Source organism: Octopus bimaculoides, chromosome 4 (genome assembly GCF_046866305.1).
Source record: "Octopus bimaculoides isolate indiv1 chromosome 4, ASM4686630v1, whole genome shotgun sequence".
In the NCBI taxonomy this organism is placed as follows: Eukaryota; Metazoa; Mollusca; class Cephalopoda; order Octopoda; family Octopodidae; genus Octopus; species Octopus bimaculoides.
In genome coordinates, this window is record NC_142931.1 from 115,379,012 (window position 1) to 115,395,798 (window position 16,787).

Here is a 16,787-nt window from a genome sequence, read left to right on the forward strand (position 1 = left end):
TGTTTTATTCTTCTTTTTTTTCTTCTCTCTATCTCGTCTCTTTCATTCTTCACTTTCATTTTATTGAAATTTCTTTTTGTTTTACCATAAATATTATTCCGTATATCTTTTTTGTCTATCTGTCTGTGTATCTGTCTATATATATTTTTATTTAGCTATCTATCGATCTATCGTCTATCGATCTATCTATCTTTTTTAACTATACTTGTCCAAGTATGTGTCTAAGAATCTATGCACATACATAGATAGATTGATAGATAGATAGATAGATAGACAGATAGACAGATAGATAGATAGATAGATAGATAGATAGATAGATAGATAGATAGATAGATAGATAGATAGATAGATCAATAGATAGATAGACATTATAATGTATTTAATGTTGTAATTATGTGTGTGTGTATATATACATTATATCTTTCGATATAATGTATATATTGTAATATATATACCTTCTAATGTAAAATATATGTAATCTATATGTGTGTATATATAACCAGTATGTATATGTGTACATAAAACTCCTCGTTCTTTCTTTCGCTCTTTCTCGCCCATTCTCTCTCAACTTTTCTATCATTTTCTCTTTAATTCCGTGTTCAATTCAACTACAACTTCTCGCTATCATGTCAGTATCTGTCCGGCTATCACTCTTCTCTCTCTTTTATACCCTCTCATTTTTTCACTCTTTTTCTGATTTCTATTTTCTCCAGTCTCTCTCATTCTATCTATCTATCTATCTATCTATCTATCTATCTATCTATCTGTTTGTCTATCTATCTGTTTATCCTATCTATCTATCTTATCTATCTATCTATCTATCTATCTATCTGTTTGTCTATCTATCTATCTTATCTATCTATCTATCTATCTATCTATCTATCTGTTTGTCTATCTATCTATCTATCTATCTTATCTATCTATCTACCTACCTATCTATCTATTTCTATCTACCTACCTATCTATCTATTTCTATCTATCTATCTATCTGTTTATCCTATCTATCTATCTATCTTATCTATCTATCTATCTATCTGTTTGTCTATCTATCTTATCTACCTATCTATCTATTTCTATCTATCTATCTATCTATCTATCTATCACTATTCTCATTCACTTTTGCCTTTTCCCACCACAAATTCCTTTCTGACGATGTTCATCTCTTCTCTCTTTCTGTCTGTCTCTCTATCCTTTAATTAAATCACTTTCGCTGTTCAATTTAATTACAACTTTTCTTTTCCTATCATTTTTTTTCACCACCCATATTCTTTTTACCGCTTTTCTCTCTCTCTCTCTCTCTCTCTCTCTCTCTGTCTCTGTCTCTCTCTCTCTCTCTCTCTCTCTCTCTCTCTTTCTCTGTCTACCCCCAATACATACACACGCACATTGCCCCCTACTCTTGTACATGCTCATCCATATCAAGACTATTTTACTGTATGCTTAAATGAATACTATCAATAACCATATATATTTACTTTGATGTTACTCACCGTTCATTGTATATCTATTGCAGACCTCTCACTTTAAATCTTGTATTTTTTTTTAAGTCTGCATTACTCTCTTTTTCTCTCACCCTACTCACCTTTTCTCTTTCTTCTTTCTTTTTCTTTCTCTCCATACCTCTATCTCTTAATCTATCTACCCATTTATGTATCTATCTATCTATCTTTCTTTTTTTTCATTTCGACCTCTCTTTTTGTCGTTTTCTCTTTTCTCTTAAATTCTAATTTAGTCTCCTTTTCCTACACTGTCCCTCTCTTTCTCTCTATAAGTATAAATGAGTGTCTATGCATGTGTGTATGCGTATATATATATATATATAATATAGGATAAATTCTTTATAAGAATTTATCATATATATATATATATATATATGAATGTGTATATACATATGTATGTGTGTATGTATATATATATATATATATATATGAATGTGTATATACATATGTATGTGTGTATGTATATATATATATATATATATATGAATGTGTATATACATATGTATGTGTGTATGTATATATATATATGAATGTGTATATGTGTGTGTAGGTATATATATATATATATATGTGTGTGTGTGTGTGTAAATACACACACACACACAACGTTTCTCTTCGCTCACAGCCGTGACTTTGCATTGTGGACAATAGTAAATAACAAAAAAATGGGTGTGCAATGCATACAAAGGACAACAGTTCTGAGTGCATTGATAAATGCATGAATACACAGTGCGTGGGTTTATTAATTGTTAAATTGACAAGCATGACTCTACCAGTAAACAATAAACTGGCACGTATTTTAGATATTACATGCATACATAAAGGCATTCCTATAGAATAGAGTCGGAAATTTATCAAGTGCGCGAAAACTTCAAATTTTCGTGTTTTAAGTATAGCAAATTACGAGTCTTTCACCAAAAAACAAAAGAAAAAAGATACTGCTTCCCCCAATTTACCTGGGGTTTTTTTTTTGTTTTTGTTTTTGCGTATTTCGTAAACTTCTTTACAGATCTATATTTAAAACATCTGAAATTATAATTTTTTCAAAGTTAATTCAAATCTGAAATTATAATTTTTTCAAAGGTAATTCAAACTTTTTTTTTTTTTTCATTTTTGGCGCCTTCCTTTCTCTCTCTCTCTCTCTCTCTCTCTCTCTCTCTTTCTCTCTCTCTCTCTCTCTCTCTCTCTCTCCTTATCTCTCTTTATCTCTCTCACTCTCTCTCCGTCTCTCCATCTCTCTCTCTCTCTTTCTCTCTCTGTAATTTTATCATTTTACTTATTTCGAAATTCCTTTCAGATTTATATTTTTTAAGCATGGGATGTTACACCCCTCTTGCATGTCCTCATCAACAGGGTTCTCCACAACACAACTGAACCTACTCTAATCAGTGAGCACTAGGTGGCCCTACACAGCATTGAGCCAGCTCAGCCTCCATCCTGCAGATGTCCATCTCTCTCTCCTCTCTCTGGATATCCAGTTTCCCCAAAACAAATGGAATGCCATCCAGTGCAGCATGATCTCGGACAAATTGATGCAATGACTTGACCAGCACCATCTGGCATGTTTCTGCTTGGCTCCTAGCCCCATAAGCAGTGACTGAATCAACACAGTGTCATCATCACTCTTGACCGGCACTCAGCTTGATAATAACAGTTTGTGCATTGGCTCCAGATCTGTAAGCCTCACAAATGCTACTGTGGATCCATTGTTGATTCTTTCAGCCTCCAACCATTGTCATACCATTATAGTGCTGGGCGCCTTCTACACCGTGCTACTCTCAATAACATCATAAAGCATGGCCTATGTGTGTCACAGGCCTCCCTTGTGCCAGTAGGTTAGACCAAGGGGACAGTAAAAGGCCTGGTGGTATGACAATTTTCCCATTCCATAGTGGTTGGCCCCTCATCTGGGATGTCACATGCTGTGACACCTTCTCCAGCAGCCACTTGGTGTGTTTAGCTACTCATGTTATATTTATTTGAAATTTAATCATCAATGTACTTTCCCTCATTATCTATGACTTCCTTCCATCTATTTACAAGCTTTTTAATCCCATCAATGTAAAACTCTTTTGGTTTCAAAGCAAAGAACTCTGAAATGTCAGTTTCAACCTCCTTCTGGCTTGCGAAAGTTATTTTCCCCAAATGATTCTGTAAACTACGAAACAAATGGTAGTCTGAAGGAGCAGGGTTGGAAGAATAAGGTGGATGAGGAATTTTTTCCCAACCAAGCTCTTTGATCTTCTTGATGTGATCTTTGCAGTGTGGGGTCATGCATCGTCCTGATAAAACACCACTCCTTTTCAATTCACTAAAGCGGGTCTTTTTTGCTTCAAAGCTTGGTTCAAACGCTTTTATTGCTGACAGTAGACTTGAGCATTGATTGCTGCATTAGGTGGTAACAATTCAAAGTGAATTACTCCTTTGAAATCTCACCAGATAGAGGGAAGAACCTTTTTCCCATGAAGTTCCCTTCTCGGTTGTGGTTGAGCTTTTTCCCTTTTACCAAGCCACTGTTTACAACATTTAACATTTCGAAAGAAGATCCATTTTTCATCACCAGTCACAAATCTATCCAAAGAGAGTGAAATGAGTTCACGGGAATGGAGAGAAGAGCAGCTGTCAACTTGGGATTTGCGGTTGCTTTTGGACAATTCATGAGACACCCATTTTCCAAGTTTAGGAACCTTTCCAAGTTGTTGAAGATGATGATGAACAGTTGTATGGTTTGAACTAAGCTTTATTGCCAATTCTTCAACTGATAATGCAGGATTTTCTTCAAGTAATGCCTCAAGGAGCTTATCATCAAACTCAACTGGACATCCTGTTCGATCTTCATCTTCAAGGCTGAAATCGCCACTTCTGAATTTTGCAACCCATCTTCTGCAAGTTCTTTCATTCAAGCATTCTTTCCCATAAACTGAGTGTATGTTTCAAGTCACTCTGGCTGCAGAGTTTCCTTTTTTGTACTCATAAAGCATTATGTGCCTCAGATGCTGTGTGGATACTTCCTTGTTAGAAAGGGTTTTAAGCAAAGAAATTATAATTCTATTATTCTGTAAAATAATATTCAATTAGTTTAAATGTACACAAATGCATAAAAATAATTTTTAATTCCATTAGATATTCTAAAACAATAAACCTGTTTCTCCCATCATATTTTAACTTAGTCATGGGCAAATTATGTCCTATGGGACTTTCTGAATGGTACACCTAGATAAAGGATCTTGAATTTTTTTTAGTAATGTGGCCTGCCTAATGATGACCTATATCTTATGCAGACTGCTTCTTGAAAACGGTTGTCCGTGACTGTTTTTACTTTTTAACACCACCCCAAAAATCAACATCCACTCTTATGAGATATGAGAGCGCTTAACCCTAGCAAATTACAAGACAGCTTTACTAGTGCTGGTACCACAGGAGAAAAAGCACCCAGGGCACTTTGGAAGGTAGTTGGCATTAGGAAGGGCATCCAGCCATAAACACCATACCATGTCGAAATTGAGACAGTGGAGTTGGACAACTTCCACCAATTTCTTGGATATTATAAAACCATCCGCCCAGCATTGAAGCAGGCAAAAAATTATGGAGATGACAATGATGATGATGGTGATGAACATAAAGTATGATAGACATAGGGTGGAGAAGCATGAATATCATAATAAACTTTAATATTTACATCTTGTTGGTTGACTATAACACCATTATTTAGAAAATAAGAATGGAAAGTATGCTGAGAATTTGCTAGTTTAAGGAAGTTAAGAAGCAATGTAAATAGGTATAAAAAATTAGAAGAATATATCTTTTATCTTTTATTTGTTTCAGTCATTAGACTGCAGCCATGCTGAGGCAGTCTCTTTTACTGAACTGCTAAGTTACAAGGACATAAACACACACATACACAGATATTTATATACAATGAGCTTCTTTCAGTCTCCATCAACCAAACACATATACAAAGACATACACATACACAGATATTTATATACAATGAGCTTCTTTCAGTTTCCATGTACCAAATCCATTCACAAGGCTTTGGTCAGCCTGGGGCAATGGTAAAAGACTCTTACCCAAGGTGTCACCCAGTGGGACTGAACCTGGAACCATGTGCTTGGGAAGCAAACTTCTTACCACACAGCCATGCCTGTGCCTATATATAAGATATTTATATAAAAATGAATATAAAATAGTAGAAAAAAATTGTAACTGTAGGTGCGTAAAAAAAAATCAAATTAGGGGAAAATTAATAATTCAAAAATCTAAAATATTTTTAAAAGATAACTTTCTGAATCTAGTGTCTGGATGCAAAGAGCTCATATATTAAGAAAAATTCCTGAAGTCATTTGTTTGGAGATATATAATTAGTTACATAGTAAATATTCTGAAGCATTTAAAAGCCCAACATCTATGACCTTTATTTAAACCATGCAAATCTTGAAACAAAATGAGAAAGTTCTTATTTATCACATTGATTCATGTAAAAGGCCAATGGCTCCTTACATAGATGACAGTCTTTTAGTCTCATACAATATGAACATGAATGACATAGATTCAGAGAAGAGCTTGTAAAAATTATTTAGAGAAATAGGTCAATAAATTACAATTCAAATTAATGTTAGTACACTTTAATTTCCTGGATATCAACTTCACTTTAGATACAAATAAATGTTGCCCTTACCAAAAACTTAATGAAAGATTATTTTACATTAGTGCATCTCATTATTATAATGAGACAGTTTTTCATTTAATATAAACAACTCAATCTAATATTGCAAGTACTGTAAAAATAGACATTTATTATAATTATCGTGACTATTACTATCGTTAGCACACCGGGCAAAATGCTTAGTAGCATTTTGTCTGTCTTTATGAGTTCAGATTCCACTGAGGTCTACTTTGCCTTTCATCCTTTCAGGGTTGATAAATTAAGTACGAATGGAACATTGGGGTTGATGTAATCGACAAGTCCAGGGGTTTTCAAACTGTGGTCCGCGGACCACAGGGGGTCCGTGGACAGCAAATACTTTTTATGGGCAATTTGATTTTATATATGTTTTTTAATCGAAATCTTTTAATTGACAATAAACCTATTTGTTAAATACTGATAAATAAATAAATGTAAAAATATGTTATTTTAAGCAAATATTTATGTATAAATTTCATAAGTGTTTATAAGGGGGTCCCTAAAGTAAAGCCTGAAATATAAAGGGGTCTGCAAGTCAAAAAGTTTGAAAACCCCTGGACTAGTCGACTCACCTAAAATTTCAGGCCTTGTGCCTTTAGTAGAAAGGATCATCATTATTATTATTCAGTAGTCTCATTATTATCACGTGCTTTCACTGCACTACCAAGCCCATCTCTGTGTGTTTTGTGTATGTGCTGTGGTTTGTTGCAATGCTCTTATTGTTACTGTATTGAAAATGTTTTATGTCAGACATGTGCAGTGCCTAGTAGTGCTATTTTCTGTTTGTTATATATACTTGTTAGTCCTGGTGTTTTTGTTATGTCTGAATATTTTTTTATCATATCTAATGCACCCACTATGATAGGAATTGTTTCTGTTTTTAGACTCCGCATTCATGTTACCTCTATTTCCAGATCTTTGTATTTTGAAAGTTTCTCTGTTTCTTTCTTTTAAAGAAACATTGTCATCTGTTGGTATTGATACATCGATTAGAAAGCATTTTTTTTTTTTTTGGTGATCCCTGACAACTATATCCAGCCTATTGGCCTTAATTTCTCTATCTGAGTGTATTGATGTATCCCAGAGTATGGTTGCTTTCTCATTTTCTGTGACTTTTTCTGGCGTGTGCCTATACCATCTTTTTTCTGTTGTTATTCCATAGTGTTGGCATAGCTTCCAGTTTATATATATAGGTCCCAACTTTGTCATGTCTATGAATATATTCCTTCTTATCCAGGACTGGGCAGCCAGACACAATGTGATTTTTATTGTTTCTTCTCTATCTCCCCATATTCTGCAGTTATTTACATTTCTTTTTATTACATGTTTTGGTAATTTCTGGTGGGAAGGCTTTGAACTTTGTCAAACATTTTGTGCATGCCCCTTTTATATTGCTTGTAATTATTTTCTCTCGACTTACCATATTTTGTATCACATCTTGTTGTTTGTGATTGGTGGCCATCTTTGCTCTTCTTGTGCCTGCTCCAGTTATTCTAATTTCGCACTAGCATTGTCAGGGGGGAGCCCCTGTAGCAAGGCACAAGAAGCCAGCACCATTTTGAACGAGATCTCACCGGTAGCCATTACCAGGTCCGAGACAAGAACAAGATCTCGCCTGCAACCATTTGCTATGTGTGAGACGACAATGACACTCTCGTCAGCAACCACTATTTAAGCAGGAGAATTAAGACATTCCTTCTCTTTTTCCTTCTCACTTACGCTGAGAAACACTGCAAAGCTGGCAGCTTACAGCAAACTCTTGTCCTGCTCTAACTCTACCTGTTTATCTCCATAGGTAATGAACCTCACGTATACGGAGCCATAATGAACCATGTGTTGCTATAAAGATGGAACCACATGAACAAGAACTCAAAATAAACTATTGAATTGTACTCTGCTTGTGAACTTCTTTGTGTTCCAGATCCTCGAGACTACAGAAATTATTATAATGGGAGAAGGAGACACTCCACAGGTATCATAAACCTTCAATTCCATTATACATATATACTCGTACATACACACATGCATATATCAGCACAACTTATACAGTTATAATTATATATATATATATAGACTGTATGTCAAAGGCTATGTTTTTAATAAATAAATACTATTAGAAAAGGTAAGTTGAATCGCTACCAGAACTAGAAAAGAAATTTCAGGTGTGGAAGCAAGGTCTGGAATCAAAGGGCCTTAGAGTTAATTTAACAAAGACCAAAGTCTTACTAAGTAGGAAAGCAGACAAATCACAAATCCCTTCAGGGAGATGGCCCTGCTCAATATGTAACAAAAGGCTTGGGTAGTAACTCTGTAAGATGTACCCATCGTAAACTATGGACACCTAAGAGGTGCAGCAATATCAGAGGAAGGTTAACAGGAAAAGAAGTTTGTGTGTGGCAGATGTACAGGTACAATGAATGTAAGAAATGTACGGAAAATAGACTCCTTCAGATGCCAGTGGGGATAGCTAGAAGTAGTTGATAACTTCTGTTATCTGGGTGACCAAGTCAGCAGTGGAAATGGATGATCCAAGAGTATAGCTGCTAGAATAAGAATAGGCTAGGCAAAGTTTAAAGAGCTGCTACTTTTGTTGGTAACAAAGGGCCTCTCCCTCAGAATGGAAGGAAGATTGTATGATGACTGTGTGCAGACAGCCATGTTACATGGTAGTGAAACATGTAAAGGCTTGAAAGAAATGAAGCTAGTATGCCTCACTGGATGTGCAATGTCAGTACGCATGTATGACAGAGGGTAAACATCTTGAGAGAAAAATTGGGCATAAGAGTCATCAACTGTGGTATGCAAGAGAGGAGATTCTGCTGGTATGGTCATGTGATGCATATGAATGAGGACAGCTGTGTAAAGAAGTGCCAATCTCTAACTGTGGAGGGAACCTGTGGGAAAGGTTGACCCAAGAAGACATGGGATAAGGTGGTGAAGCATGATCTTTGGATGTTGGGCCTCGTGGAGGTAATAACAAATGATTGAGACTTCCAGCGGTTTGCTGTGCTTGAGAAGACTTGTCAGGCTAAGTAAAATCATAGTAATGAACAGTGTCAGTGACAGATAAAAGGTACCTATGTTGGTGGCACATAAAAGGCATCCATGACAGTGATACATAAATGGCACCTGTGCTAATGACATGTGGAAGTACTCATGCTGGTAACATGTAAAGGGCACCCATGCCGATGACATGTAAAAGACACCCACTACACTCTAGGAGTGGTTGACATTAGAAAGGGCATCCAGCCATAGAAACCAAGGCAATATCAGACTGGAGCCTGCCACAGCTCTCCAGCTTACCACTTCCAGTCAAACTGTCTAACCCATGCCAGCATGGAAAATGGACGTTAAATGATGATGATGAGCTAAACACATGTCAGTGGGAAGATGAAACACAGTAACAGTCAACACATTTGCTATGAGTTACATTTACATGTATTATTTAATAACTACTGTTGCTAAACAAACCATATTGCAGCCTCCAGACATAGCAGTTACAGCAACCTACCAACATCTTATCTGATTATGTGAGCCTAAGAGCAAAGATAAGACCTGATGTAACTTCCAGACCATTAGCATCAGCATCACATGACCTGAGTTGACCAATAGAAGCCTAACATCTAGAAACCATCTTGAATTTGTCTCATCCTGATGCTTGATGAGTTAGATTCGTTTTACAAGCCTACAAAACTTTAAGTTGCATGGAGCTTAGTCAGCTATTATTAAATAACCTATATCTATAGCTATTTATCTATCTATCTATCTATCTATCTATCTATTGATAAATGTGTGTGTGTGTGTGTGTGGTCGACATATGAGATCCAGAGATTCTCAGTAGAAAAGACACTTATTAATGCTCAAAAGATTCAAACTTATACTCTGATGTCTTTAGAGATCAATTCTGTGGGGTAAAGAATAGCTATAAAAGGGATCAAGTTGAGCAGGTGTGGAGGCAATTATGTGGATAAACAGTTTGGGTATGAAATACAAAATATGTATATATGTATACATGCAAAACAAGAGAAAGCAAAAAGTAAAGACTTTCAGACAATGAACATTTAAATATAAATATATAGATTTTCATATTAATAGATTCAACTTTCACAGAGTACAAACGACAGAGAAAATTAAAGGGAAGGAAGAAAGGTGTTATAAGTCCAACAGCTGTTTCTGGGGCTCAGAAGTCCATCATAATGTTGGTAGATGTAGTTCATCACAATATACAGCTATGATGGAAGCAATCAACATTGGATAAATGAAGTCTCCGTCATCAGGTTAGAGAAGCTCTTACATTTCAGATCATAATGCAGAGAAGTTTAAAGGTGGAACTTCTCTAAATATATAAATTAATTTCAATATCTTTAATGAAGATTTTTTATCATTAAAGAGATGGCTATGTCTTCTTATGAAAATCATGGCATTGTAGTCAATACCACAACTTCATACATATACATCATTTGTTAGTTTGTTTGTTCTTTACAAAAGTGTGTGAAAGATAGATTGATAGGTAATGTTGCCACCATAGTAACTAATAAGTTTTGATTGGAAGTCTATCAACACAACGTAATGACAATGACCTGTCCTTCTAGTGAAAGTTTTTTTTCTTTTTGAAGTATGTGTTACATTGCCTGAATGTTGTATTGCAATTTGTGATTTAAAAAAATGGCAAGGAAATCCCAACAAAAACAGATAAATTCCAACTTATATTGGACAGCCACTCTGAAAGTCCACTTTTCCTGCTTCCAGTAGGGGGTGGGGCACAATGAGTAATATTTACTGCATTTTTGACTTTGAGAAAAAAAAAATTTTTTACAAATGTTCACTGCCTTGCAAAAATTATACCAGCTAAGCAACATGACCTTCTCTAAATTCATTATAATACATTTAGAATACTATTTCAGAAAATTATCTCCATTCTCTTTGAGCATACAAATAAGATAAGTTTTGCCTCTTCAATTTTCCAGAATAACTTTTGAAAAAAGACTCATACACATCAATATTCATCCTTAGACATCAGAAAGACCAGAAATAAAATTTTTTTTTTTAATATTTAAGTCAGCTGAAAGAGGATCTGGGAAACAGGATCTGGCACATTAACACGAAATATTCTCACGATCTGCTGGAGTGGCTCTCTTCATGATATATTACACCAAGCAGCTAAAGAAAAGAAATTATTGAAATTAGTCATTAGTTATTTTGCCCCAATTTGCATACCACTTTTTTTTAGAAAATTGAGTAGCTTGCTTACCAACCACATGGTTCCGGGTTCAGTCCCACTGCATGGCACCTTGGGCAAGTGTCTTCAACTATAGCCTCGGGCTGACCAAAGCCTTGTGAGTGGATTTGGTTTGTTAGATGGAAACTGAAAGAAGCCCGTCGTATATATGTATATATATATATATATATATATATGTGTGTGTGTGTGTTTGTGTCTGTGCTTGTCCCCCCACCATCGCTTGACAACCGATGCTGGTGTGTTTACGTCCCCGTAACTTAGCGGTTCGGCAAAAAGAGACCGATAGAATAAGTACTAGGCTTACAAAGAATAAGTCCTGGGGTCGATTTTCTCGACTAAAGGCGGTGGTCCAGCATGGCCGCAGTCAAATGACTGAAACAAGTAAAAGAGTAAATTAGACATTAGTGTGAGAAAAAAATTAACATGGAATCCAATTTTCATTGTTAAACATCAAAAACTATCCAGATATTTTATCAGCAGCCTCAATTATAATCTGATCGAAATTGAGCAAACATTTCTTGGAAAAAAAAAGAACCGGTCACTTGATTATGTTTCAAAGTCTCTCAACTTTGACAACTATGCTGACATTTTTCCACTCCCCAAAAATGATGCAACAGTACAAATGATCCAATACTGGTTTCACGGGTTTCAAGCATGTAACGGCTTCAAACATATAAGGAGAAAATAATGAGCAATCAGAAATTACCAATTTTGCCCCATACCCTATGGTAATTACTAGTGTTTGACAAAAATGAAGGTGCATGGCTCAGTGGTTAGAGCATCAGGCTTACAACCATGAGGTAGTGAGTTCAATTCCCAGGCCAGTCTGTGTGTTGTGTTCTTGAGCAAGACACTTTATTTCACGTTGCTCTGGTTCACTCATCAGTAGAAATGAGTTGCAACATCACAGGCGCCCAGCTGTATGTATGGGTGACTGCTGGTCTTCCATAAACAAATTTGCCCAGACTTGTACCTCAGAGGGGAACTTTCTAGGTGCAATCCCATGGTCATTCATGACCGAAGGGAGTCTTAATTTTGAAACCACTGGCAGCCAGAGCCCGGTTGTAGTATGGGGTGGCAACATCAAAGATCTCTTTGCCTGAAGACCAACTGGAGAGTCTGATAGGACCATTCTCTTCTCTGACAAAACAAAAGATGTATATAGAGTAAGTAGTGACACATACGCACAGCTTCTTAACAACAGAATTACACAAATATGCAGGTGGGCTAGAGATACAGCTTTTAAACTAGGCACAGAAGATAGGGTAGAGATACTGGCGAAGAAAAGAGGCCTTCATAATGATCAAGGATCATAAGCCTAACTTTGCCTCTAACCCTAAATGTAGGCTGATAAACCCGGCAAAGTCTGAGAATCAGACAAGTGAGCAAACAGCTCATCAGGAAGATCAGTAACGGCATTAGAAACGCCTCTGACCTTGCTCTATGGTGCAACACCAACGAAGTCATTGCCTGGTTTAAGGCCAACAGCAGTAAGGGTAAACCTAGGTTTACCCAATTTGATATAGTGAACTTCTACCCATCTGAATCAAGGGAGCTCCTGTTAAAGGCACTGAACTTTGCTAGGGCCCATGCTGAAGTCAATGACGAGGACATACACATTATCATGTATGCCAGAAGAACCCTACTCTTCAGTAAGGGATCTGCTTAGACTAAACGCATTGACCCAGCAGGCTCCTTCAATGTGGCAATGGGTGCTTTTGACAGTGCAGACGTATATGACCTAGTCGGTCTCTTCATCCTAGATATACTAAAAAAGAAATTCCCTTTAACTAGCTTTGGCCTCTACAGGGATGATGCGCTGGCAATATCAAGAAGGGCAAATGGCCACACACTAGATAGGCTCAGAAAGGACCTCACAAGCACCATAAACTCCCTCAGACTGAGGGTCACTTTAGAAACAAACCTGAAAACAGTAGATTTCCTCGACGTGACCCTGGACCTGGAATCTGGTGCATATAGGTCCTTTAGGAAACCAAATGAGAAGTTGTCTTATATTAACACAGGTTCCTGATATCCAGCCATAGTATTCAGGGACCTGGTTAAGGGTGTCAGAAGGAGAATTTCCAGCTTGTCTTCAAGCAAAGACATCTTTGATGCTGCTGCCCCGTATAAAGCCGGGCTCTGGCTGCCAGTGGTTTCAAGGATAATATTAGTTACATGCCAGACCCTAGCCTCCACAAGAGAAAGTGCCACCAGAAAGTACTGTGGTTTACAGCACCATTCTCTTAAACATTAAGACTAAAGTAGGTAATGTCTTCCTTAGTTTAGTTAATAGACACTTCCCCTGAACCAATAGATTCTACAAAATATTTAATAGACATGCCCTAAGATTATCCTTTAGCTGTGCACCTAGTGTAAAAAAGATTTTAGTAGGTAGACCCAGGCCTGAAGCTGAGGCAAGATACTCATTCAGGGGTAACACAACCTGTCCACTTAGCAGCCACTGCAATATGGAAACAGTTGTTTATGAGGCAGAAATAACAGCAACAGAATCTAATGGACAACCGAGCATGCGGAAGTATGTAGGAGCAACAGAAGGTCTCTTCAGAACCTACTTTAATAACCACAAGTCCTCATTCAACATCCCAGAGAGACGTAACTTCACAACCCTAGCCAAGCATGTCTGGACTCTGAAAGGAAACGCCATGGAGTACAGCATAAAGTGAAAGATCCTAGAAAGATGCAAACCATACTTCAATAGCTTACAAAGAATAAGTCCTGGGGTCGATTTGTTGAACTAAAGGCGGTGCTCCAGCATGGCCACAGTTACATGACTGAAACAAGTAAAACAGTAAAAGAGTATATAAATTTCCAGGATTCAAGTGAATCAGGTACTTAAATGGTAAAGCACCAAGGTCAGGTTGATGATATCGCTATTGTGACTGTACAAACAATATTTGAGGACAAATATGTACTTACTAAAGTAAACATGGATTTATACTCTGGTTGTGTACACAATCACAAATGGCCGACTGAATATACAACAAGTCATCAAGGTTGCACATGGGTACAAACGGTGCACCCTTTGCACTGCACTCTGTACACTCTTGATCCAACTGAATTGCAAATTCCAAGTTAGGTAAACTGCAATCCATCTGTTGTTATTTGTGTATATATGTATGTATATATATATATATATATATATATATATATATATATATATTTAGAAAGAGACAGACAGACAGATACAGACAAACAGACAGACAGACAGACAGATAGAAAGATAGATAGATAGATAAACAGATAGATAGATAGCGGCAAGCTTGCAGAAACGTTAGCTCTCTGAGCGAAATGCTTAGTAGTATTTCGTCTGCCGTTACTTTGTGAGTTCAGATTCTGCCGAGGTCGACATTGCCTTTCGTACTTTCGGGGTCTATAAATTAAGTACCAGTTATGCACTGGGGTCGAACTAATTGACTTAATCCCTTTGTCTGTCCTTGTGTGTCCCCTCTATGTTTAGCCCCTTCTGTGCAATAATGAAATAAGATAGATAGATGGATAGATTGATAGAAAGGTAGATAGACAGACAGACAGATAGATAGATAGATAGATAGACATATATAGGGTGAGAAATGTGTGGATAATGGTATGCTTGCACTTAGTGACTCAGAGAAGAAAGATGCATGGAAGTGCCACTATGAAAGGTTATAAAATGTGGAAAATGCATGGGAGAAGGAGAGTCTTTCAAATATTAAACCAACTGAGGAACCAACATCAGAGTTGACAACAATATAATAAATAAGGCAATTAAGGATATGAAGACAGGGAAAGCCTCTGGACCATCAGGTCTTACTACCGACGTATCACTGGCAGCATAAGATACAGTCTAGTCACTCATATAATTAATCAGGTTATTCAGAAAGGTACCATCCCCATTTACTGGTGTAGTAGTATTATAGTTAGCTGCTGTTACAAGGGTAAAGGTGACGTCTTAGATAGAAACAACTACAGAGGTTTCAAACTACTGGACCAGGTCATGAAAGTTACAGAAGGAGTTATAGCTCAATTGATTAGGAATAAAATTAAACTAAATGAGATGCAGTTTGGTTTTGTACCTGGAAGAGTACCACAGATGCCATCTTCCTAGTGAGACAGCTGCAGGAAAAGTACTTGGTCAAAAGTAAGCCATTGTCCTTAGCTTTTGTTGACCTGGTGGTCTCTAAGAATGTTAGGAATAGATGAATGGCTTGTTACAGCTGTACAAGCCATGTATAGTGGTACTATCAGTAGACTGAGAGTCAGCTATGAATACAGTGATGAATTTAGCTTACAAGTAGGGGCTCACCAGAGCTCAGTTCTCAATCCACTATTATTCATTACAGTCCTCCAGGCCATAACAGAGGAATTCAAAACTGGATGCCCGTGGGAACTTTTATATGCAGATGACCTCACTCCTATTACAGAATCTGTAGCAGAATTGGAGAAGAAATTCCTGGTATGGGAGCAAAACCAGGAATCAAAGGACTTTAAAGTTAACCTAACAAAGACCAAAGTTGTTGTTAGCAAGAAAGCAGATAAGACTCTCTTTCTGTTGGGTAAATGGCGCTACTCAATATGTAGGAAAGGAGTTGGAAGTATTTCCATTCACTGCACCCAAGGTAAAGCTGTGAACACATAAGAGGTGCAATGGAATCACAGGTAGATTAATAGATAAAGTTGTCTTCATATGTGGCAGATGCGCAAGAAGAATAAACACTAAGGACACATGGGAGTTAGACTCTCTCAGATGCTCAGGATGCCCTCTTGAGGTTGTAAATAGTTTCTGTTACCTAGGTGACCAAATTATCAATGGTGGAGGAATTTCTGAAAGTATTGTTTCTAGAATAAGAATAGGATGGAGGAAGATCAGAGAGCTATTACATCTGTTGGCAACAAAAGGACTCTCTCTCTCTCTCTCAGAGTGAAAGGTAGATTGTTTGATGCTTGTGTACAAGTGGCTATACTCCATGGCAGGGAGACATGGGCTCTGAATCCAGAGGACATGCAGAGACTGGAAAGGAATGAAGGTAGAATGCTCCACTGGATGTGCAACATCAGTATGCATTTATGACAAAGTGTAAATGTGTTGAGTTGGGTATAAGAGGAATCAGATGCAGCATGCAAGAGAGAAGACTATGTAGGTTTGGACTTGTGATGCATATGAATGAAGACAGCTGTATAAAGAAGTGCTAATCACTGAAAGTGGATGGCAATGTGGAAGAGGGAGACACGGGAAGACATGGGATGAAGTGAGGAGGACAGATTTCAGGATGTTGGGTATCTGAAGACCCCAACATCTTGATGAAAGAGATGATAGTGGATCAAGATGTCTGGCAATACGAGGTTCTTCAGATAACCCACCCAC

The 16,787-nt window shown here is 37.0% G+C and overlaps 1 protein-coding gene across 1 annotated transcript; it reads left to right on the plus strand.

Moving 5' to 3' along the window:
- Positions 1-15,608: 15,608 nt before the first annotated feature.
- Positions 15,609-16,061, plus strand: LOC106881693 (uncharacterized). Its single transcript, XM_014932159.2, has one exon. It carries the CDS (start codon positions 15,609-15,611, stop codon positions 16,059-16,061), a length of 453 nt encoding a protein of 150 aa, XP_014787645.2.
- The last annotated feature ends 726 nt before the right edge of the window (positions 16,062-16,787 follow it).

What these genes read in the sequence shown, in the direction of transcription:
- LOC106881693 (XM_014932159.2), top strand. Translation starts at nt 15,609, where the DNA reads ATGTTAGGAATAGATGAATGGCTTGTTACAGCTGTACAAGCCATGTAT.